Source organism: Megalopta genalis, chromosome 16 (assembly GCF_051020955.1).
Source record: "Megalopta genalis isolate 19385.01 chromosome 16, iyMegGena1_principal, whole genome shotgun sequence".
Taxonomy (NCBI): Eukaryota; Metazoa; Arthropoda; class Insecta; order Hymenoptera; family Halictidae; genus Megalopta; species Megalopta genalis.
This window is the reverse complement of record NC_135028.1, coordinates 2,281,074-2,305,043: the sequence shown is the minus strand read 5'-3', so window position 1 is coordinate 2,305,043 and position 23,970 is coordinate 2,281,074. Positions and strand designations below refer to the sequence as shown.

Genomic DNA, 23,970 nt, shown 5'->3' with positions numbered 1-23,970 from the left:
TCTCGGAGCGGATTCCTGCGTCCGCGTCGTCACTGCCATGGCAGCGTCCAGCCAGTTCAAACGATCGGTGACGAAACTCATTCCGCTCCGACGTTGAACCTACTTATAATTACATCTATCCATTTCTAACCATAAGAACAAGTATTGGTTTACATGGCATTCATGCGCTCGTACTTGGGTACAATTTAACACATTCGGCGATAGTAGATGGCGGGCGGAATGTCTAAGATCAAATTCGATCAATTTTAGATCGTCAGTCGATCACTGCGTTTTTACTGGTATCACCTGTGTCCCACGTATAAGAAATAAAATCAATCTCAGTTCGAGTTCGACGCCGGCCCAGGTGAACGACCCGCGTTGTATGTATTTAACGGTATTATATTTGCATAGTCGCTATGCACAGTAAATTCTCCTTAATTAACGTTCAGATTATACATTTAAATGGATAATTCGGGAAGAGGAGGTACGATTATTCGAGCTTTACGGCTCGTTTTTATAGTTGTTGACAATCGGCAACTATAAAAATGAACCACAAGACTCGAATAATCGTATCACTTCTTCCTAAATTGCCCAATTTCTTTTTTACACAATCTGAGCGTCAATGAGAGAGAATATACTATATTCGTCAAATGGGCCATCCTTCCAAATAATCCCAATATCAAATCCGTTACCTATTTTCCGTTATTTTCTATGAAGCGCTGTTCGTCAGAGCATTGTCCTCATGCGCTGTAACGAACGTTGAGCACTACTCAATCCTTCTAATTTTCAAATTCCCTACTCCTTTATCTCTCATGAACAATGAGCCACGACAATATAAATAGACCCGCACAACATGATCGAACTAGTGAGTTCTCGCTAGTTACGCTTGTAATCTGCCAGCACTTGCAGAACAGTTCCGCTCTTTTCTATTGCGCTTGCAGTTGTGAGGCAAGGCGACATTCCGACGCCTAATCTAATCGCACCGGATATGCTATTATAAACACTTACATGTATAAAAACGCGCGGACCTCCGAATAAAGCAGTCATTGACCAGTTCAATTCTAACCGAGCCACACCTTGTTCGTCTCATTAAAACCTTCATTACTCGCTCCGTGTTCTAAGCGTTACTTTGGTACTTAATTACTTTGGTTCAGACAAGATCTTTTGTGAACTTTAAGTAATAATTCTAAGTTTGTGATTATTTGAACTTAATCTTCTTCATACGAATCGGTGAATTCGCCCGTACGATAGAAGAATATGAAGGAGCATACGTCATTTCTTCAGGACCTGCCACGGTCCCGTGACATATAATTGGCGATCCTGCCAGGATTCAATCAATTCAAGAGGAGGAAACAGCCTACGGTGCGATCTACGGAAAACCTACCGCTGGGACTACGTGTGCCACACTCACTCTGGACCATTGGAACGAATCATTCAAAGGTAAGGAGTTCACGACGTATCGGAACACTCATCCAATTCTGTCCTCAGACGGCCAACTATGCCACACCACAATGAGCAACTCAAGAGCAAGCTCACCCACACGAAGCTTGACGAATACCCTAAAATCCATAATGGCTCAATTAAAACGTATCCAAGATACGCAAACTCAAATGCAGGGAACTCTACGGAAACTGCAGCAGAGAATCGAAACTACTGATCGAACATTCGAAGTGCAAACGAGCGAATTTCGACGAGCATTCGCCTCGCTAGAAATCAACGCACTTTCTGATGGAGCAGCCATCACCGAAGACGATGACGAAGAATATCGCGAGGGACGGCCATCCGTACCATTACCAAGGAACGGACCAGCAGCTCAGCAAGAACAAAGCACGTTGAGCAGAGCCAACGAAATACTTCGCACTATCAAGATCCTACGAGGTAAGGACGACATGGGAGTGGAAGAATTTATCAAACAGGTAGAGTTTGCCTGTGCCACCTGTAGCGAACCACTCATCCTGCTAAAACTCATTATGGCGGAAAAAATTACCGAGAATGCACAACGATGAATTGACTCGGCAGACGTAGGAAACGCGCGGGCGTTGAAATGAACCCTTCCGGGGTTGTAAGGCCCGGATTGCACGGTGGACGCGTATGTTCTTAAGTCGCCGATTGATTGCCCGCCAAATTAATTTTGGGCTATCGGATTCAAGTTTCAGATTAGTGGTTGCGCGTACTGTTGCGTGATTTCAAGACTGAGGGCTTGTGCCTTGTGAATGATTGCTCGCGGGATGACTGCTCGCGTGTACCGGGAGAATTGCAATAGACCGTTTTTCGGGTTTGCTCGACTATTTATATGGTTAGTTCCTCGTCGGAACTTGTCCTGGAGGGGGTAGGAACGCTAGTCGCTGGGTCGTGGAATCTCTGCGACCCTGGTTCATGCCCCGGAAATTCCGTCAAGTGAACTCAGGTAGCGGGCCCCGTCGCGCGCTCGACGTCGGCTGACCCTTTGGAAATTTCGGGTTTATGGGACCTTATGCCTGTCAAGGAAAACGGCTTATTTGCGATGAGCAAAAAAAAAGAAAAAACGTCTGCCTTGTGATTTTATGCTATGTCCGGATGGTCACGTCCGTGTCGTAAACCCGGTCGCAAAGACTCCACGTGTTTGTTCCTTCGCGATGGAACATGCTCCCCCCCGTTGATCGGTACGATCGACTAACACGATTAACTATGTAATGTCTATTTTTCCTTGATTCCCGTCGTACTGCGGTGAAGGTCCTGGATCGGGAAGTGGTGCCAGCTTCTTCACGTTTCGTTTGAAGACGCCGTTTGCGGTTCGAACGGTGACTGCTCTGATGATTCCATCAGCTCCTGGATGGACCTGCTGGACTCGTCCCAGGTGCCAGCATAAGGGAGGAGTGTTGTCCTCCTTCAGCACAACGATGGTCCCTTCTCGAATACAGTGTGAACCACTTGTCCATTTGTGGCGAACGTTAAGTTGGTGAATATACTCCTTGTGCCACCTGGTCCAGAAGTCTTGTTTCACCTTCTGGATGTGTTGCCAGGTCGACAGTCTATTGTCCGAGGTTGCCCTGAAATCGGTCTCGGCAATTGCCGTTAAACAGCTGCCAATCCGGAAGTGACCAGGAGTCAAAGGCGATATATCGTTTGGATCGGGAGAGAGGGGAGTGAGCGGACGCGAGTTTAGAATGGCTTCGACTTCGACTACAAAAGTGTTGAATTGTTCGAAGGTGAATAATTCTTCACCGACGACTCGTTTGATGTGATGTTTGAAGGCCTTTACAGCGGCCTCCCACAGTCCCCCGAAATGCGGAGACAGAGCCGGCGTGAAATGCCACGTGATTCCTTTTGTGGTGAGGAAGTTTTGCAACCTCTCGTCCGTTGGGAGTGTTCTGCAAATTTCCCTTAGCTCGTTGTCGGCCCCGACAAAGTTGGTCCCGTTGTCCGAATGCATGTTTTGGCAGGCCCTCCTGCGTGCGACGAACCGTTTGAGGGCCGCCATGAAGTCATCCGTCGTCAAGTCGCCTGCTACTTCGAGGTGTACTGCTTTTGTCACGAAACAGGTAAATACGGCAACGTATACCTTTATGCGGGTGCGATTTCGGTGCCGTCGCTCCTTTATGTAAAAAGGGCCGCAATAATCGACACCGGAGTTCCGAAATGGTCGACTCTCGGTGACGCGTGCCGCAGGTAAATTTCCCATCAGGTAGTCGACCGTGGGGGGATTAACCCGAAAGCACCTTACGCATTGCCGTACAATTTTTCTGGTTGCATTCCTTCCATCGATGGGCCAATATGTTTGGCGCACGTCATGCAAGGTTGCGGTGATGCCTGAATGAAGACCTTTCGTGTGAGCGTCGAGGATGATTAAATCAGTCACGTGGTGACTCCTTGGCAATAAAATTGGGTGCTTCTGAGCGAATGCTAATGTGGAATTTTGGAGGCGACCCCCCACGCGCAAGATACCCTCGTTGTCGAGGAACGGGTGCAGAGGTCGAAGTTTGCTTCTAGGGTGTAATTCTCCGGATTTTAGGTTTTTTATGTCTTGTGTAAATGTGACTGACTGAACGGACCTGATGATGCGGATGTTGGCTTCTTGTAGCTCTTTGATGGTCAAGGGGCCTGTGTTGCGACGGGCAGGCACCAGACGTAGACAATATGCTACAATTCGCCGTAGTTTTTGGATGCAGGAATACCGGGTAAGCATGTCGTTGGATTGGTTGATTGCGGTGGCGAGGCACGTGATCTTTTTTGCTTCTGATACGTCGTTTGAGGGAATGTGTCTCGAGTTGGGCCATGTGGCTTCTGTTTGAGAGAGCCATTCTGGTCCGCATCGCCAAAGTGCTTTGCTGAGAAATTTCCCAGGCGTGATGCCTCGAGAAAGTAGATCGGCCGGATTATCCTTCGATCTGATGTGGCGCCATGACGAGATGTCGGTTTTTCCTTGAATGTCGGCTACGCGATTCGCGACGAAAGTTTTTAATGTGGACGGTGGTTTATTTAACCAGTTGAGAACGATCGTCGAATCGGTTCAGAAAACGGTAGTGTGGATGTCTTGTGTGATGGCGTCGCGAACTGTTTCGTAAAGTGACGTTAGGAGGACGGCGCCGCAGAGTTCCAAACGCGCGAGCGTGACGGTCTTCAGGGGTGCGACGCGGGATTTTGCGCAGATTAGGCTGGTCTCGATTTGGCCGCGTGCATTGATAGTCCGTGCGTATAGACAGGCGCCGTAGGCCCGTTCGCTTGCGTCACAAAACCCGTGTATCTCGAGTCTTTCCGCGTTCCTGAGACTTACGTGTCGACCGAATTCGATTTGATTTAGTTCTTGTAATGACCTCTCGTATTCGGTCAATTCTGTATGGATGTTGGCCGGCAGGGATTCGTCCCAGTCAATCTTCAATTGCCAGAGTTGTTGCATGATAATTTTGGCGTGTATTGTCACGGGTCCGAGTAATCCCAATGGATCGAATATTTTGGCGATGGTTGCTAGGATGTGACGTTTGGTCACCTTGTTGGCTGTGGCTGTCTGTACGGAGTAGCGAATGGTGTCGTGCTCCGCGTCCCATGAGATGCCCAACGTCTTCATCGCGGTTGCATTGCCCAGGATCTTTGGATGGATAAGATCCGTGTGCAGTCCCGCGAGAAGTTTGGGTTCGTTGGAGGCCCATTGTCGAATGGTAAGACCTCCCTTCCGCAGTAACCTTGTGATTTGCCGTTGGATGACCTGAGCCTCTTCGATCGTGTCGGCACCGGTCAACAGGTCGTCGACGTACAAATTACGTTTGAGGATTACTGATGCTGTTGGTGTTGCGTCCTGCTCGTCGTCTGCCAGCTGGTGTAAGCATCTTATGGCAAGATATGGTGCTGAGGAGAGTCCGAAAGTGACAGTATTTAGCTCGAATGTAGCTATTTCGCCGCGACTGTCTCGCCATAAGATGCGTTGGTATGCACGGTCGTCCGGTCGGACAATGAATTGCCGGTACATCTTTTCGATGTCCGCGGTTAGGACGACTGCGTGCATTCGAAACCGAATCAACAAGGTGAATAGGTTGTCCTGTATGGTCGGACCGGTCAGTAGAGTGTCGTTCAGCGACAGCCCGCTGGTAGATTTGGCTGCCCTGTCGAAGACCACGCGAACCTTGGTGGTTGTGCTAGTAGGTTTCTCGACGGCGTGGTGTGGTAGGTAGCACCCGGGTGTATCGACGGTGTCTACCTGTGTCATGTGCCCGAGCGCGAGGGACTCGTTGATTACTTGGTGGTATTGTTTTCATAATTCCTCGTTCCGCGCTAATCTCCGCTCGAGTGCCAAGAAGCGTTTGAGGGCCATCGACCGAGAACCTCCGAGCTGCTCCCTTTTTTCGTTGAAGGGTAACGCGACCATGTATCGTCCGGACGCGTCACGCTTGACGTTGTTGCTGAAATGTGTTTCGCACTCCTGCTCTTCGAGTGTTGGATGGTGCCTATGGGGTCCTTCTTCGACCTCCCAGAAATTTTATAAATCGAACTGTATGGTGGCAGTAAACGTGTTGCGTGTTGTTCGCGGCGTAGGGATCGGGACGCTACCTCCAATGAGCCATCCGAATTGAGTCTTTTGGAGGATTAACTCGTCGCTGGGTCGTTTGGAGATATTGTATTGCCCGATGCTGAGACAAGACAGCGCCGGTCCGGTCCCTAGCAACATGTCGATTCGTTCTGGTCGATGGAAATTCGGATCGGCTAATTTGATGTTCGAAGGAATGCCTAGTTTCGCTCGGTCGATTTACACGTCGGGTAGCGGGCCTGCGATTCTCGGTATCGTCAGGAAAGTCAGTGTCCGTTCGTAGTTCGTAAGTCTCGATTTAATGGTTGTCGTGACCATTGGTTGGTGATGGTGTTCAATTGGTTTAATGCCTCTATCGTCGCGGTTTGCTGTTTCGTCGGTAACCGTAATTTTTGCGCTAGTTCGTCCGTCATGAGATTCGCGTTAGAACATGTATCGATCAATGTTCGGCATGGAACCGGTTGTTGATCGCGATCTAACACGTAGATTGTCGCTGTTGTCAATAAACCGTTCATCTGTCCGTCCGAAATGAGGGTTTTGAGTCGTTCTGTTCGCATGTCCATGGTCGTGTCGTTTTGTCATTCGTCCTTGTGAGACGCGTTCCCGGATGCCGCGTCGAGGTGCAATTTGGTGTTGTGCTTGCCATTGCACACGCGACACCGTCCCGCCTTGCACTCTTCGGGTGCGTGGCCTGGCCACAAGCAATTTTGGCATAATTTGTGCGTTTGTGCGGTCGCGATTCTTTCTTGTGCCGTCATAGAGCAAAATTTCGGACACGCGAACGCTGCGTGGTTATCGAGATTGCAGATTTTGCACGCTCGTGTCGAGGTTGCGACAGATGTTTGTCGTCGAGGTGTCTGTGGGGAGGTCGGAGGACGTCGTCGAGGTGTCTGTGGAGAGGTCGGAGGACTCCATCGCGTCTTATTGGGCAGCCGATATGTGTTCGCGGCAGTGGGCTCTCGCTCTTGATTGGTCCTAGCCCTTGCAGTCCCGATTGATTCGGCCGTTTTGCAGCTATGAGACGCGTTTCGGAGATGTTTGAATACCGCGTCGACATTCGGCATGCGAGTGTCGGTGAGTGTGGTTTCCCACGTTTTACGAATCTCGGGATTCATTTTTGAAATTGCGACGTTGGTGATGAGATCGTTCGCAATGTTTTCCCACGACCGTCCGAGAGCTTGTAATGATCGGAAATGTGACTGCATGTGATTGACAAGATCGCGGATTGAATCGGCAGAATCGTCTGGCATCGCGGGCGTATCTATCAATAGCGACGTGTGCCTAAGTACGAGAGCGCGCGTATTGTCGTAATCCTCGACCAATTGGTGCCACGCGGCCTTGTAATTGTCTTCACTGATCGTAAGTGACTCGATCGCGGATGCTGCCTTTCCGGTTAGGGATAGTCGTAAATAACTTAGTTTTTGGATGTCCGTGAGACCTGGATGTGCATGAATTATGTTTTTGAACGCATCCTTAAATGTAGTCCACCTTTCAAGACTACCGTCGAATTTGGGCAGATCTATCTTAGGTAGGTGGATTCCGAATGTTGTCCCGGACATGGTAGGTGTGGGAGAATCGGTGGTGACTCGAGTAGCGGATCTGAGCTCCGTATCGGCTTTCGTGAGCTTGTCTAACAATACGTCTGCGTTGGCTATGGCGGTATCATAATTTTCCGTTACCAATTCTCGTTCGGCGTCGTTTTCGTCAGGGTTCTCGTGTTCATAAAGATGGTTTTGAACGTCGTTAAAGAGTTCGAATTGGATTCGCATTCGTTCGACGCGATGTCGAAGTTTGGCGCGTTCGACGTCGGATTCGCGAAATTCACTAATGAATTTGGAAAGATTGGTCAGTTGTGATTTGAATATGCGGCGCTTCAGTTTTAATTCCCGAACGATCGGTTGATTCTCGGTTTCGTTTGCCATTGTATTCGAAGTCGCGAATGAGAATTAATAGGAACGGGGGATGATTGTATGAAAGGAACCTGATTGGCAGTTCAGTAACAAGCCTACCTTGACTGGATTCCGGCTCCTGCGTGATGTTTCAAGGCTGAGCGTGGTCTGACTGGACTGCGGCTCAGGGTGGCTGTTGCTTGGCTGCACTGCCCGTTGATGTGGTGTGCGGTCTTTCTGGTTGTTGTTTCTGTTGTCACCACACAGATCACTAGAATCCGGCTCGAAGGACCATGAATTGACTCGGAGACGTAGGAAACGCGCGGGCGTTGAAATGAACCCTTCCGGGGTTGTAAGGCCCGGATTGCACGGTGGACGCGTATGTTCTTAAGTCGCCGATTGATTGCCCGCCAAATTAATTTTGGGCTATCGGATTCAAGTTTCAGATTAGTGGTTGCGCGTACTGTTGTGTGATTTCAAGACTGAGGGCTTGTGCCTTGTGAATGATTGCTCGCGGGATGACTGCTCGCGTGTACCGGGAGAATTGCAATAGACCGTTTTTCGGGTTTGCTCGACTATTTATATGGTTAGTTCCTCGTCGGAACTTGTCCTGGAGGGGGTAGGATTGCTAGTCGCTGGGTCGTGGAATCTCTGCGATCCTGGTTCATGCCCCGGAAATTCCGTCAAGTGAACTCAGGTAGCGGGCCCCGTCGCGCGCTCGACGTCGGCTGACCCTTCGGAAATTCCGGGTTTATGGGACCTTATGGCTGTCAAGGAAAACGGCTTATTTACGATGAGCAAAAAAAAAAGAAAAAACGTCTGCCTTGTGATTTTATGCTATGTCCGGATGGCATCCGGACAATCTGGACGCCAAATGGTTGTGAAAGTGTCCTTGACTGCAGCCCAACTATGGTCACGTCCGTGTCGTAAACCCGGTCGCAAAGACTCCACGTGTTTGTTCCTTCGCGATGGAACAATTACCGCGACACAATCGAAAAAATTATAGCAACGTATAACAAAGTTTTTACCTTAGACTCAGATCCCTTACCCTGTGCCTCCCTTACCCAACATGAGATCACTCTAAAAAATCCTCGGCCCATTAACATCAAATCCTACAGACCACCAGAATGCCATAAAACAAATCAACCGACAGATTCAAGAAATGTTAGACAAAAATATCATAGAACCGTCAGACTCCCCTTTTAACTCTCCAATATGGGTATTTCCCAAGAAACCAGACGCATCAGGCAAAAAGAAATGGAGAATAGTAATCGACTTTCGCAAACTAAACGAACAAACGGAACAAGACGCGTATCCTCTACCCAACGCCGACGAAATAATTCAGCACCTTGGTAATGCAAAATTCATTTCCGCACTCGATCTATCTGCTGAATTCCACAAAATTCCTATGAACGCCGACTCGAAAAAGTATACCGCCTTTTCTACATCCGAAGAACATTTCAACGAATGATGGACACTGCTTTACGTGGACTAATAGACAAACACTGCTTCGTATACATGGATGACATTATTATTTTCGGACAGACGATTGAAGAACACAATAAGAATCTGGTCATCGTATTTCAAAGACTGCAAGACTGAGGACTGAAATTACAGATTGACAAATGCGAATTTCTAAAACCAGAACTCGAATATTTAGGACACATAGTAACTGCAGACGGAGTAAAGCCAAACCCCAATAAAATCAAAGCCATCAAAGATTTCCCTCAACCCACAACATCTACCCAAGTAAAAGCTTTCCTCGGACTAACCGGATACTACAGAAAATTTATTAGAAATTTAGCGAAAATCTCCAAACCCCTCACAATCCTTACGAAAAAGAACGGACCATTTAGATGGACAATTGATCAAGAAACGGCATACAGAGACCTGAAACAAAAATTGTGCTTAGCACCAATCCTCAAATATCCCGACTTTTCCAAATCATTCACCTTAACCACAGAGGCCAGTAACGAAGGCATAGGAGCCGTCTTGTCCCAAGACAACCTACCTTGTAATTTCATATCCCGAACACTCAATCCTGCCGAACGAAACTACTCAACGACGGAAAAAGAACTCCTAGCGATTGTATGGGCAACAAAACGTTTACGACATATCCCATAACTATTAAATCCAACATCCCAGTAAAATCAAACGTAAGGGTCAAAAACCCAGATAATTTCCCAGAAAAAATTAACGACATGTTACCCGACATCGAAGAAATAGACTCTCCCTCAAATTCGGAAACCGACATCCTATACGATCTTTATAACGATTGGAAACTTGATCCTACACCGTCCCCTTTATGCTTAAAACCTAATCGAAAATCCTATACCCAACTATCGCCTACATTATTCGGAACGTATAACGAAAAAACATGGCTTTGCAGATTACATTTGATAATGCTTATGGAAGATGAAATAGAACTCGGAATAGAAACAAGATTCTCTAACTATGAATCAGCTTCACATCAGTTAATGATTTGATTTCTCTCCCATCACTTGAAACAACCCGTCACCCTAGCTACAAACCCTATTAAAGAATATACGCGAGAAGAAAAACAAAAGATCATCGAAGAAACGCATAACAACAATCTGAAACATTTGGGAGAAAACAAAACCATTGATACAATTAAACGAGAACATACTTGGCTCAACCTGGAAACCGATGTTCAAAATTACATAAAACATTGCAATACCTGTCAACGTAACAAGCTCACGCGTATTAGACCTAGGGAAGAAGCTATTATAACCGACACCCCTCTGAATCCCAACGACAAGATAGCAATGGACATAATCGGACCCCTCCCACTAACGAATAAAGGAAACCAATTTATTCTCTCAATGCAAGACTACCTTACTAAATACCTAATGCTGATCCCTTTACAAAACCAGAGAACAGAATCTATTATAGATAAACTGATATCCCATTATATTTACGTCTTCTCCTCACCGACACACATCCTCACTGACTAAAAGCAAAACTTTGTTAGTAAACTCATGAAACAATTCGAGAAAATATTCAAAATTCAGCATATTAAAACAACCAGTTTCCACCCACAAAGCAATGGAGCTCTCGAAAGAACTCAGGACACGGTCAAAGATCTACTGCGGACCAGTATTGACGAAACACGAACTGATTGGGATGAACAACTCAATCTAATTTCTATGGCATTTAATACCTCCGTTCACTCAATCACGGGATACACACACTTCGAAGTAACATTCGGTCTACCAATGTTCGGCCAATCTACCCTCATCGATTGCGTTAACACCCGCTTTATCCCATAACGAATTATTTAAACTTTGGAAGCAACGGCATAACGACTATATCAATTACGCAAAAATCAATATCGAAGTCAATAAGAAACGGTATAAACAAGACCAAGACAGAAAGATCAGAATCCAAAGTTTATATAATGTCGACGACTTAGTACTCTTACACAACGACCACAAGCGAAACAAGCTATCCCCGGAATTCCTGGGCCCTTACAAAATACTCGAAGTGCGAAAACCTAACTACCTCATACAAATCTCAGACAATAAAACCTTGCTAACACATGGAAACCGATTAAAACCTTACCATTTACCTTCCAGGCTAAAACCCGCGGATTAGAAATCACCAACCTCAATCACTCACAAATCATAGACGAAAATATAGAAACGGTCTACATGTCGGTACGGTTAATGAGATAAAGATTAACATGATTATTAACCCATCCGACATTAGCAGCGATCTAGACAAAGCAAGTCAACTCATAACCGAAATAAAAAAATACATGCAAAGTTTGTAACAATATTAACACGGCTTACCTCATAGAAAAACTGCGCAAATTAAACATAGAATACAACCGCTTAAGTAACCTTTTACACCTACGCACCAAGCGAGGAATTCTGAACGTAATAGGCTCAGCTTCCAAAGCACTTTTCGGAACTCTCGACGAAGATGATTTAATCCTGATAAATCAAAATAATGACAAATTATTCGACGAAAACACAAAACTTTCCAAGATCATACAAAATCAAACTGCTATGTTCAGAACCGTCCTCAATAGTCAAGCACTCCCACACTTTATACAACGATACGAAGAATTCACTCGCAACACGCACAATACCGAAAGAACACTTGGATTACTGTTATTAGCCGAAATTATAGTTACAGACATTAGGGAAAACATCGACAACTTACAAGAAACAATCACTCTAGGAAAACACGGCATTATACGACAAGAAATTATTGACTCAGTACAATTTATGGACGCTTACGAGAAAATCTTGAAAACACTTTCAATTATATCACATATATCACCTAAATTGCATAACTTCCAAACATTGATCGACATCAGCCAACTCAAAGTCTATAAACCAACCGCCAAATTATCTATTCAGTTATTATACCCATATTAGAAGAGAATGAACGGACAAATACTAAATTGTACACCATCCCCTACAAAAAGGGATCCACCTTCGTAGCGTCCCTGCTTAAACACGAACACTTACTAACATCACGAGGGCAATTCATACCAGTTGACATCACTTACCTAGACCACTATTGTAGATCCACCAGCTTTGTGAAAATCTGTAGACGTACTCAACCCACACAACACGCTAATGCTTTGGAATGTGCAAATTACAATGAATGTACGCTTACCCTCTTCAAAATCCACGAACTTACGTTTTTACCGATGTACGCGCCTAACACATACATTGTCATACCGGAACACACGATCACGATTACCTCACTTTGTAACAGCGAAAAACAATTTATAATTGACCAACCCGTCAAAATCACCAACAACGAAGATTGTACCTTTTTATACAACAATAATGTGATGAAACTTGGAGGTACTACGCTTTCAGCCAAGATCTAGATAAACTCAAGGCGTTATCTATAGTACCCAAAGTAACTCCAAATTTCAAAGCTTATACCAACAGCCTAGATAACATAGAATCACAACTCATTGGCATCTCACACAAACACAGAATCAAATCAGCCGTTGAATTATCCGTCTCAATCATCACGTACCTTAGTTATGGAACATAGTTGCTACTGTCCTATTTGTATTATATAAATGTAAACTCTTCTCATTCCTAGGAAAGTGCATACCTTCGACCATTTGTGTAAAAATATGCTGTCAGGAAAATGTTCAAACCAATAGCCCTCAACAATTCGAAAGCGTACGGTACTCAACCGCCTCGGAAGACAACACTACACAAATCTCGTGGCCTAGCGATCTACCAGCCTACGAACCACCCCAATGGAAACCATCAAAACTCGGAAAAAGAAAGATTGTTCGATTTCTGGAACCAAATCGAATCTAACAACGGGGGTGTGAAGCAAGGCGACATTCCGACGCCTAATTTAATCGCACCGGATATGCTCTTATAAACACTTACATGTATTAATACGCGCGGGTCTCCGAATAAAGCAGTCACTGACCAGTTCGATTCTAACCGAGCCACACCTTGTTCGTCTTATTAAAAACCTTCATTATTCGCTCCGTGTCCTAAGCGTTACTTTGGTATTTTCTATGGAAATACTTAATTACTTTCGTTCAGACAAGATCTTTTGTGAACCGTAAGTAATAAATTTCGCGATTATTTGAACTTAACCTTCTTCGTACGAATCGGTGAATTCGCCCGTACGATAGAAGAGTATAAAGGAGCATACGTTATTTCTTCAGGACCTGATATGGTCCCGTAACACAGTCATCGCTGCAGCTTTCTTTCGTAAGCTTCACGAGAGCATCACATCATCACATTTCATCATTTTATTGTACATTTCTTTCCTCTGTATATATCTTATTTATTAAAATGTATATAGTTTATTACATCAGCGTCTTATAACCATACAGTCCACGTTTCTACCTTCCAATACCACTAGAGCCCTCAACAATTGTACTTGCGAGAAGTTTTTGTAAAATTCAACAGTCTATGCCGCTGTTATAACGCTGCCGTTATAACAATTGATCGTGGATTAATTCATAGTACCTGAAATACCCCTTCTTTTTTGGTTGGGCTTTACAACTCTCACCCAGCTCGTAATTGGTCTAGAGTCGGACAAGATAGGACGAACCTACAGAATATACGAAGTGTTTCAAAAATATCTCGCAATCCTGAAATTGAACGTCCCTGAGGTCATTTGAAGTAATTTCTTCCTTATGTAATCCGCGGTTATGTTTATAAATTATTAACGAAAAACGCTGTTCAATAAGAGACGAGCTCGGCAGGCGCGAAGCTGCCCAGCCAAGAGTCTCGCATCTCTGATCTCGCCTCTCATTGTTCACTGTTTCTCGTTAATAACTCGTAAACAAAACCGTGGATTGCATTTTCGCTAAGGAAAAATTACTTCAAATGACCTCCAGAACTCTCACTTCTAGATTGCGGTACGTTTTTAGGACACCCCGTATACTTAATGTATAGAGTACACAAGAAGAATTACAATAAAAGACAATGGGTGAAGCTACTTAAAGAAATGGTAATTAGAAATAACAATAGTTTGATGGGAGTTCTCAACGCAAGGTGCCCTCTATGGAATTGTTATACGTCCAACAAGGATCCGACATGGAAAACTAATAGGATACAATCCTCAAACTGAAAAATAAAGATTGAAAAAAAATAACTTGGGGAATCTGGAGAGAAAAATGAATGGAACAGAAAGAAAATAGTCAATAGAAGAAAATATCTGAAGAGCAAGAAACTGCATTAACACATTCCGTGCCCATACATACCACCGGTGATACACGTTAAACTTGATCTTCAGGTCACGTGTACCACCGATGGTACACGCAGTCATATTTATTTAATGCGCTCAAAACATATATTTTATGACAAATGCAACTCTGTAAAATATATTACTACCAAAAAAAGAGGCATTATACGAAATGCAGGATAGAACAAAACACATAAGTTTATTTAATTTTTATATATACAATGATTAATAATTACATTTGAACATGCGATAACTTTAATTATCTAGCAAACTGTCGATTGTTAGACATTTTTTTCTGACGGAAAGTTTTGCTACGATGCAATTGTTTCTCTGAACCCGGATTATTCATGCCTTTAAAATAACCATAACCACCTCCGATTAACCTCTTTCGAGGTCGCAAATTCTTGCTCACTGCCACTTCTACGACGAAATAATGATAAGGAAAATGAGACTTGTACTTACAGGATTGTTCATCTTCATTACGTGAGTTTAACGAAGAAGATGTCACGAAAAACAATTATTAAACCCCGGCACGAAATAGACAGACTCTACGACACTAGCCAATCAGCCATATTGAATAAATGAAGATCGACAATTCTATGCTTAATGATACCCATTCGATTATTTCGAAAACAAACGAAAATTTGAATTAGGAAACATATGAACCTCAGGAAACAATTCAAAATTGTTTTAGTACCTATTTTTAAGAAGGATACTCAAATCTATAGCTGGTGGAACAAGGAAACCAAAGGATTTCGCAATTTCTGCCAAGTCGTCTTGATACGTTTTTTCAATTAATAGACGGTTCGCGGCACACCTTTTCCTAACAAACAGGAGAAATGTCCTAACGCTATTTTCTTTAATATGTTCATTGACTATTACTTGATAGATCTTTGCTAATTAAACGATAAATCAAATTCAGAAGTTTCTAATGAATTGTTCAACTATCCAATAAGTTACAATTATTTCCTTCGATATTTTCGTTTAATTATCATACAAAAGAAAATTGCGAAAGTCTAACGAGCCTATTAATCATTCCAGAATTTGTTAAATTATTTAACAAAATTTCTCCCAATGACTAGCCTATATATTAAGATTTTAAATTTTCGTGAAAATAAAAATACCGAGATCTGTTAATGATGATAATTAATGACGATTAAATTATTTACTGGCAACTTCAGGAATTAGATCCTGATGTCGGCAACATGGCGACGTTGGTCCGCTTTCATTAAGTCTTTCAGATAGAGAGGTTTGTCTGGTTAGTCGAATCGTGTGTGTTATAGTATTTCTGAAGACAGATTGTCTGAAGAAAGAGAAAAAAGCGACAACGAAGAAAGACCGACTAGAAAAAGATATGGAAATTACAACGTCTCCCAAGTGGTGGGATAGCGAGTGTGCAGAACTACATGACAAAATAAAGTATCATACCAAAAAAGCATGCAAATCGTAACAAATTGATGAATTGAGAAAGAAATGGAAGAGATTAATCAAAGAAAAGAAAAGGCAAAGCTCACTAGAAAGATAAGAGGTCAGTCAAAGCTCAGTAAAATCTGGAGAACTATTATAGGTGTAACGAAAGCCATCATGGGAGAAGCATTGAATACAGAAATAAGAAACAGGAATGAAAAAGAAGACAAAGAAATTAAATTCATAGAGAATAAAAATAAAAAGATAAATCGAGGTAATGAATTTATTGTACAAGAAGAAGAAGAACAGATAAATCAAATTAATGAAGAGGAAATATGGAATAAACTGCTAACAAGCAACGAAATCCAATGGACAATTGAATATTTGAGGAAGAAAAATCCTACCCTGGAAAAAATAAGATTGACTAGATAGTAATAGGAAATCTTCTAGACATTATGAAAAAACTGTTGGCAAAAATAATAATGGAAAATTGGAAAACAGAAACAGTAATTGAAAATTGGAAGGAAGGCTATATTTTCCTTATCGACAAACTGGATAAGAATACTGTACGTCCTATGACCCGTCATGCATTGGTAAAATAGCAGGAAGAGTACTAAATAAGGGGCTCAGTCTGTTAGGGCCGTACGAATATATCGCACGGTGCGCAGATTGAAAGTTGCTCCTTCAGATGCTGCGCCTCCAACGGCAACTTAATGGCGGTGGAGTTGATTTGTAAAAAAGCTCAAGCTGTGTCGTAATGCAAAGCAACACAGTTTAGGTTTACAGTTGTGTGAGAGTGCTTGACACGTCTCTCGTGAGAGTTACCGAAAGACTCCTGGTTTCGACAAGTTTTGTTTTGCAGGTTGACTTGCTCGGGGTGGAGTCAATTTTGTTCGGCCCATTTTTGAAGCCTGATTGGCTTCTCCCCCAACCTGCCCCCACTTCCGAAGACGTTGCTCTAGGGCCTTGAGAAAAGGGCAAGTCGACGGAAGGCAGTTGAAAACCACCTTGGGTCTCCGGCTAAAGTGCAGTAAAATAGAACCATTTCCTTATTTTTTACTTTACCGGTACTAACCGTTAAAGTAAACGGTATAAAAATGTAGTTATAGCGGGTCGTCGTTGTAAATCTGCCGAAATATTGAACCTTGTCCCGTAGGGTTCGGTTTATTTTATTGGTCTGTCAGGCACCTTTTCTCGGGGCCGTAGATTAGGCCCCGTAGGCCCTCGAGTGACCTGACAGATTGTCTGGTGTTGATCCGTCCAGGACCGAACATGCCGCCCCCTTGAACGGCTCTGTTCAACATTCGTTAACAAAACGCGTTACACCTTCAGATCCGCAGCGACTAAATTACTAATTTAACTTAGAACACATTAATAACGCATCGCAATGATTGCTTACATAAATATGCCTTAAATACAATGCTTAAGCTACTTGAGTTGGTAAAGGACACAGTTTCTTTACACTTCTTTTGTACAGTCCATTCGCGGTTTTAATGGTCGCTACCCTTACAACACCGTCATGTCCCGGATGGATCTCCATGATCCGCCCCAACGGCCATCGCATCGCTGGTAGCGTTTCGTGTCGAAGGAGTACCAGCATGTCCACCTTGATCGCATCGGAGGCTCCAATCTTCCATTTGTTACGAATACTTAATTCGTTTAAGTACTCTTTATGCCAGCGCGTCCAAAAGTGTTGTTTAATACGCTGTATATGTTGCCACAGAGATAACCTATTCGTCGCAATAGTCGTGAAATCATGTTCAGGCAGACTAGTAAATGACTCACCGATTAGGAAGTGAACAGGTGTTAACGATTGCTGATCGTTTGGATCGGACGAAAGGGGTGTTAGGGGACGAGAATTGAGGGTGCCTTCAATTTGAACTACGTACGTGTTTAGTTGTTCATACGTCAACAAAGTGTCTCCAACGGTTCTTATTAGATGGTGCTTGAAACTCTTCACAACAGCTTCCCATAAACCACCAAAATGGGGTGACCTGGGTGGTGAACAGTGCCATACTATTCCTTCGTTAGCTAGATGTCGCGCAACTTGATCATCGTGATCCCTTGATCTTACTAACGTCAATAGCTCTGCGATCTCGTTTTTTGCACCAATAAAATTTCTAGCATTGTCGGAGTAGATATTTTTAGATCTGCCTCGTCTTGAAAAAAGTCTATTTAATGCTGCGAGGAAGGCTTCTGTGGTCAAATCACTAACTAATTCTAAATGTACAGACTTTGTCACGAAACAAATAAACACTGCTACATACACCTTGAGGCGTTTTTGGTTGCGAAATCGTTTCTCTTTCATAAATAATAGACCGCAATAGTCTACGCCGGTGTTCTCAAACGGTCGAGTCGCTACGAGCCGATCGCGGGGAAGGTTGCCCATCAGGTAGTCAGGCGGACCTGTCGGTTTAGCCTTGAAGCATCGCACACATTTGCGAATTATGTGGTGTGTCATATTTTTGCCATCAACTGGCCAGTACCGCTGCCTGACCGCATTTAGTGCCCCTTGTATGCCAGAAAGCAAGGTTTGTTGGTGTTCGAACTGAATTATCAGTGTGGTGACTGGATGCGATTTGGGTAGTATTATGGGATACCTTTGTGCATACTTGATGTCGGCGTTTCTCAACCGACCACCTACACGAATTATACCCTTATCATCGAGGAAAGGGTTTAAATTAATTAATTTGTTACGTTTATCGAGGGGCCCTTTTGCTTTCAACTGTTCGAATTCCGAATGAAAAGTCTGAGCTTGCGTTCGTTTTATAATCCTCTCGAGCGCTATGCGTAATTCTATTACGGAGAGACTACCCTTATGATTACCCTTGTTTAATTCTAACTCTTTAAACCTCAAGCAATAAGCCACACAACTCTCTGTAATTTGGAAAAAAATGAAATTCTAGAGAATATGTCTTCCCTTTCTAGTACTAATTTACTAAACAAGGAAACATTACTCCGTTTTTCCGGAATCTCTATGGTAGGCAATGACATATTGGGCCAGGTATCTTCGTCCCGAACCAACCACTCAGGGCCATAAAGCCAGGCTAAGTTGTGAATAAATTTGTCGGTCATTTGCCCTCGAGAAATGTAATCCGCAGGGTTGTCCTTTGTGGGTACATGTGACCAATTCATAGATTCTGTGAATTTTTATATCTCGACTACACGATTTGCAATAAAGGTTTTTAATTTGTGTGGCGACGATCTTATCCACCATAATGTTATAATTGAATCGCTCCAAAATCTAACCTTGTTCAATTTGACCTTTATATTTGAGACTGTTGCTCGATATAATTTGACCAATAGTACGGCAGCACATAATTCTAACCTAGGTAGTGAAACTGTGTTCAACGGTGCTACTCGTGACTTAGCGCAGATCAATCTAGAAATTATGCTACCATTGCTATCTGTGGACCTAAAATATATACAAGCTCCATAGCCGCGTTCGCTAGCATCTGCAAACCCATGAAGTTGTATGCAGGTTGGTTGTGTGACTAAAACCTTTCGAGGAATGTGAATATTGTTAAGGCTGGGTAACTGCTGTAAGTAATTTGTCCAAGCAGTGTATATGCTTTGTGGCACCGATTCGTCCCAATCTAGCTTAATTTTCCAAAGTTCCTGCATTAGAAATTTGGCTAAACTAATTACCGGTCCTAATAACCCTAATGGATCGAACAATTTCGCGATTTGTGATAGCATGGTTCTCTTCGTAATAGGCTGCGACGTTGCACCAATATTGACAGTATACGAAATTATGTCAAGTCTCGCATTCGAACAGACACCTAAAGTCTTTTTTGTTTCCGATGCGTTAAAGTGCACAGTCTCGTCCCTACTTTGTTCGTTGCAGGCTTGAAGTAGGGTTTCCTCATTGGAGGTCCATTGTCTAAGATTAAAACCGCCTAATCTAAGCAATACTATTAACTCGTCTCTAAGCTGAGCTGCTTGTGAGACAGTATTTGCTCCAGTTATCAAGTCGTCCACGTAAAAGTCGTGTTTCAGAGCATCCGCTGCCAAGGGTAAAGCTTGACCTTCGTCCTCGGCTAATTGTGTCAGAGATCTAACCGCGAGAAACGGTGCTGGGTGCCGTACCATAAGTCACGGTATCTAATTGATAAGTTTGGACGGTATCATCCTTAGAATTGCGCCAAAGAATCTTCTCGAACTTTGCATTAGTTGCGTGAATTCGAACTTGTCTAAATATTTTCTCTATATCTGCCGTTAACACATAATTGTGTGTTCGAAATCTAGTGATTAATTGGAAAATGTCATCTTGTATTGTAGGTCCTACTAGCAGTGTATCATTGAGGGATATTCCACTAGAGGATTTAGCTGACGCATCAAATACGACCCGTAGCTTTGTTGTACTGCTAGTGGTTTTTAGCACAGCGTGATGGGGTAAATAAAATCCTTCATCTACGCGATATTGTTTCACGAGCGACATGTGTTCTAACTGCAGATATTCATTGATGAATTCTTTGTATTGTTGGTTTAATTCAGGCTGACTCTCTAAGTGATTTTCAAGAGTATAAAATCGTTTCAATGCCATTTTACCTGAAGTTCCTAATTGAGATAGGGTCTAGGAAGTCTAACTACGTACCGACCTTGCTCATCGCGATACGTATTCTCCTGAAAGTGTTGCTCGCATGCCTTCTCTTCGACGGAAAAATGCTTTTCACTTGGACATTCCTTTATCTTCCAAAAATTTGCAACCTGATCATTGAGATCGTGGTTGGCCAGATGACACTTAGCGCTCCTAAATGAGTTGTGCTGACAATTGGTTTCTCCCGAGATTAGCCAGCCTAATCGCGTCTTTTGTAATACGCACCTCCCATTAGGTAGCCTGATTTGTCCTACGCATAATAACTTGTAGAAGAGGTATTCTCCTAGCAGAGCTTCAATAGCTGTTGGTTTATTGAATTCCGGTATAATGGGTATACCTGACCGATCTACGTGGCGAGAGGGTAGACGACCCGTTATTGACGGTAATACTAAAAACGTTACGTTTTCCGAGAAGCTGGCTATTCTAGATTTAATAGTGCTTTTTGCGCAATATCTAATACTATTACTAGTATTCCCGAGTCCCGTAACTGGCATATTGATCGCGTGCAAATTTAAACCTAAAGTATTTGCGAGTTTTTCTGTGATAAAATTCGATTGAGAACCGGGATCGAGTAGTACGCGGCAATGATGTTCCCTGTTGTTCTTATCCAGAATCACAATTCGTGCTGTGGATAACAGAATTTCTGCATTTTCCTGAGAAAACAACGTCACCGCACCTGACGATCCTTGTTCGGCCTCTTTGGGAGTGCTTGCAGAGTCTACCTGACACGCGTTGGCCTCCTCGAAATGCAACAAGGTATTATGTCTTTCGTCGCATCGACCACAACTACTCTACATACATAGGGACTCTATGATCTGGACGGAAACAATTTAAACAGAGTTTAGCCCGTTTTACCTCCTGCATTCTGGCTCGGGCATCTAATTGTAGAAACTGTTCGCAAGACTGTATAAAATGTCTTTGTTTGCACATTGGACAATTAAAGGAGTCCTTAGCACTAAGCAAGGATTTACGTGCGTCTTGCTTAGTTTTTACGAAGCGTTTATCTCTAGCAGCGGATGATTTAACACTAGCGAGACTTACAGGCTCAAAAAAAAATTACAAATGAACTTAAATAGGTCGTTTATGGTAGGACTGTCGTTCCCAATAAACCGTCCCCAATGAATGCGCGTAGTTCTATCTAATTTCGCGGTAATTATGAATATCATCATTTCGTGTCAGTCGACCGGTTCTTTAAGCGATCTTAACGCGTTGATGTTCATCTCCGCGCAGTCCGCCAAACCACGTAAAGCCGATGGGCAATTCCGATCGATCTCGGGTAGGTCATGTAGAGCCCGAATGTGTGAATGAATAATTTTACGTGGATTATTAAATCGCTTCTGCAAGAGGCTCCATGCTACCCCATAATTTTCCTCCGTTGCGTTCAATGCCTCAATCACTGTTAACGCATCACCGCGTAAGTAAGATTTTAACAAATGGAATTTATGTACGGCGGGTATAGATTCGTTTTCATGCACCAAATTGAGAAACATGTCGTGGAAACTATTCCACTCCATGTAGCTTCCATCAAATGGTTTAATTTGAATTTTTGGCAACAGAGACGGTACCTTGACTAGCGATGACGCGGGTATAGAATTTAACGAGACTGTACTCTCCAAAAGGGATGGTAATTTATGTTTCATATCCTTAATATAATCGCTACACCTATAATAAACCTTTTACACCTCATCGCGTGTGTTTTCGTGCTCTGGGTTGTCTTCCAGAGTTTCAATTTCCAATTGAATGTTGCAAAAGCTTGTAAATAGCTGCTCTAATTTTTCTTCGCGCTTCTCAAGTTTTTCAAGATCCCAATCTTCCGAATTTAAAGAATTGGAGAATCTTGTCAATTGCGCCTTGAACGATGTACGCTGCCTTACAAGCTTTTTTACCTCCTCCGACATTGTTTTGACGTAATTGAAGGCAGGTAAGGGACAGAAGGAAATGGATGGTGGGTCTATGGCCTATCTGAGCTGATTCACGCTTAGCCGCTATTGATGAGCAGAAGGAAATACGGGCTGCTGACACGCGTGCCTTCGCCGTTCCCTTCGTTGACGATCCGAATGACCTGGGCTTGTTGTACCGCAAAAGTCGCCTCGCCACCAAATAGGGTAGTTAGGAACCGTTGTTTCGTAGTCCTGGTCCCTTGGGCAGGTGGTCGTTACGAGTCGTAGGTGGTTCGCCTGTTAATTCTCTGCAGCAGGCCGTCCAAATAATTGTTACAGATATATTAGGGTGTCCCATAAGTTCCTTCCGCGCCGCGCTACGAATGACTTTAACTGGCTGTGTTTATATAAACACGAAGACTTATCTCTTGGCTGTTTAGGGTATCGGTTGCAGTCGTTCGTTGGTGACAAAGTTCCTTATCAATTTTTTTCTGCGCCGTTCGATATGGATAGCCAAAATAAGCATTTGCGACATGTTATGCTTTATTGCTTTAAAAAAAGTGATAGGGCAAAGGACACTGCAAACGAGATTTGTACCGTTTACAGTGATGGTTCTACGACTATTAGGACAGTCCGCAATTGATTTGAGAGATTTAAAGCTGGCAATTTTGATTTGAAAGACGAAGACCACAGCGGCCGACCAACAACGACGGATGCGGACCTTGTCAAAGATATGCTCGCTGAAAATTCGCGATATAGTGTGTGCGAGATAGCGAATGCCACTAACATACCCAGGACAACGGTACATAAGCATTTAATCAAGATGAGATATGTGAATCGATGCGAAGCTCCACACCGTCGATAGGTGTTGACACCAGCCTTATGAACCGCGTCTCTACGTGCGATTTACTTCTCCAACGACATGGAAGAAATCCTTTCCTAAAGAGACTTGTCACTGGAGACGAGACTTGGATTTTATACCAAAATGTGCATCGAAAACGAACTTGGTCAAAAGGAAATAGTCCCTCAATTGTTGCGAAGTAAGGACTTCATACGAAGAAAGTTCTTTCGTGCGTTTGGTGGGACTGGAAAGTCGTAGTCTACCACGAGCTCCTTTCTCAAGGTGAAACGATCAATTCGGCTAAATATTGTAATCAACTCGATGAATCGAAAGCCACCATAGCAGAAAAACGGCCAGAATTGGCGAACCGACGCGGCGTCGTTTTTCATCGCGACAACGCAAAACCGCGTGTTGCGTTGTTCGTAAGACAAAAATTATTGCAGTTCGATTGGAACGTTCTACCTCATCCTCCGTACTCTCCAGACATTGCTCCATCCCGATTATTACTTGTCCTTCTCGTTAAAAAATTCTCTCCATGAAAAACGGTTTAAATTCGTAAGCGAAATAAAAACGCACCTTGAACAATATTTTGCAAATAAGCCTCAACAATTTTGGAAAGAGGGCATAATGAGGCTTCCTGAGAGATGGAAGAAGGTTATAGAACA

At 43.4% G+C, this 23,970-nt stretch overlaps 2 protein-coding genes across 2 annotated transcripts; both read right to left on the bottom strand.

The window, feature by feature from the left end:
* Positions 1 to 2,644: 2,644 nt before the first annotated feature.
* Positions 2,645 to 5,659, bottom strand: LOC143260685 (uncharacterized). Its single transcript, XM_076527005.1, has 2 exons — positions 4,773 to 5,659; positions 2,645 to 4,346 (listed from the first exon to the last, which is right to left on the bottom strand). The coding sequence occupies exons 1-2, from the start codon at positions 5,657 to 5,659 to the stop codon at positions 2,645 to 2,647; spliced, it is 2,589 nt and encodes an 862-aa protein (XP_076383120.1).
* An 11,748-nt stretch (positions 5,660 to 17,407) lies between these two features.
* LOC117218909 (uncharacterized) lies at positions 17,408 to 22,482 on the bottom strand. The gene is made up of 8 exons (XM_076527004.1): positions 22,289 to 22,482; positions 22,033 to 22,246; positions 20,810 to 21,237; positions 20,586 to 20,737; positions 20,074 to 20,535; positions 19,818 to 20,024; positions 18,942 to 19,124; positions 17,408 to 18,861 (listed from the first exon to the last, which is right to left on the bottom strand). Exons 1-8 carry the CDS (start codon positions 22,480 to 22,482, stop codon positions 17,408 to 17,410), a joined length of 3,294 nt encoding a protein of 1,097 aa, XP_076383119.1.
* Between the last annotated feature and the right edge of the window lie 1,488 nt (positions 22,483 to 23,970).

What these genes read in the sequence shown, in the direction of transcription:
- LOC143260685 (XM_076527005.1), bottom strand. Translation starts at nt 5,659, where the DNA reads ATGACACAGGTAGACACCGTCGATACACCCGGGTGCTACCTACCACAC. An exon ending in GAATTGACCGAATACGAGAG is followed by an intron (nt 4,347 to 4,772) that starts GTCATTACAAGA and finishes GCGCCACATCAG; the next exon opens with ATCGAAGGATAATCCGGCCG.
- LOC117218909 (XM_076527004.1), bottom strand. Translation starts at nt 22,482, where the DNA reads ATGTCGGAGGAGGTAAAAAAGCTTGTAAGGCAGCGTACATCGTTCAAG. An exon ending in ATCAGGCTACCTAATGGGAG is followed by an intron (nt 20,738 to 20,809) that starts GTGCGTATTACA and finishes CAACTCATTTAG; the next exon opens with GAGCGCTAAGTGTCATCTGG. An exon ending in TACGTATCGCGATGAGCAAG is followed by an intron (nt 20,536 to 20,585) that starts GTCGGTACGTAG and finishes TAGGAACTTCAG; the next exon opens with GTAAAATGGCATTGAAACGA.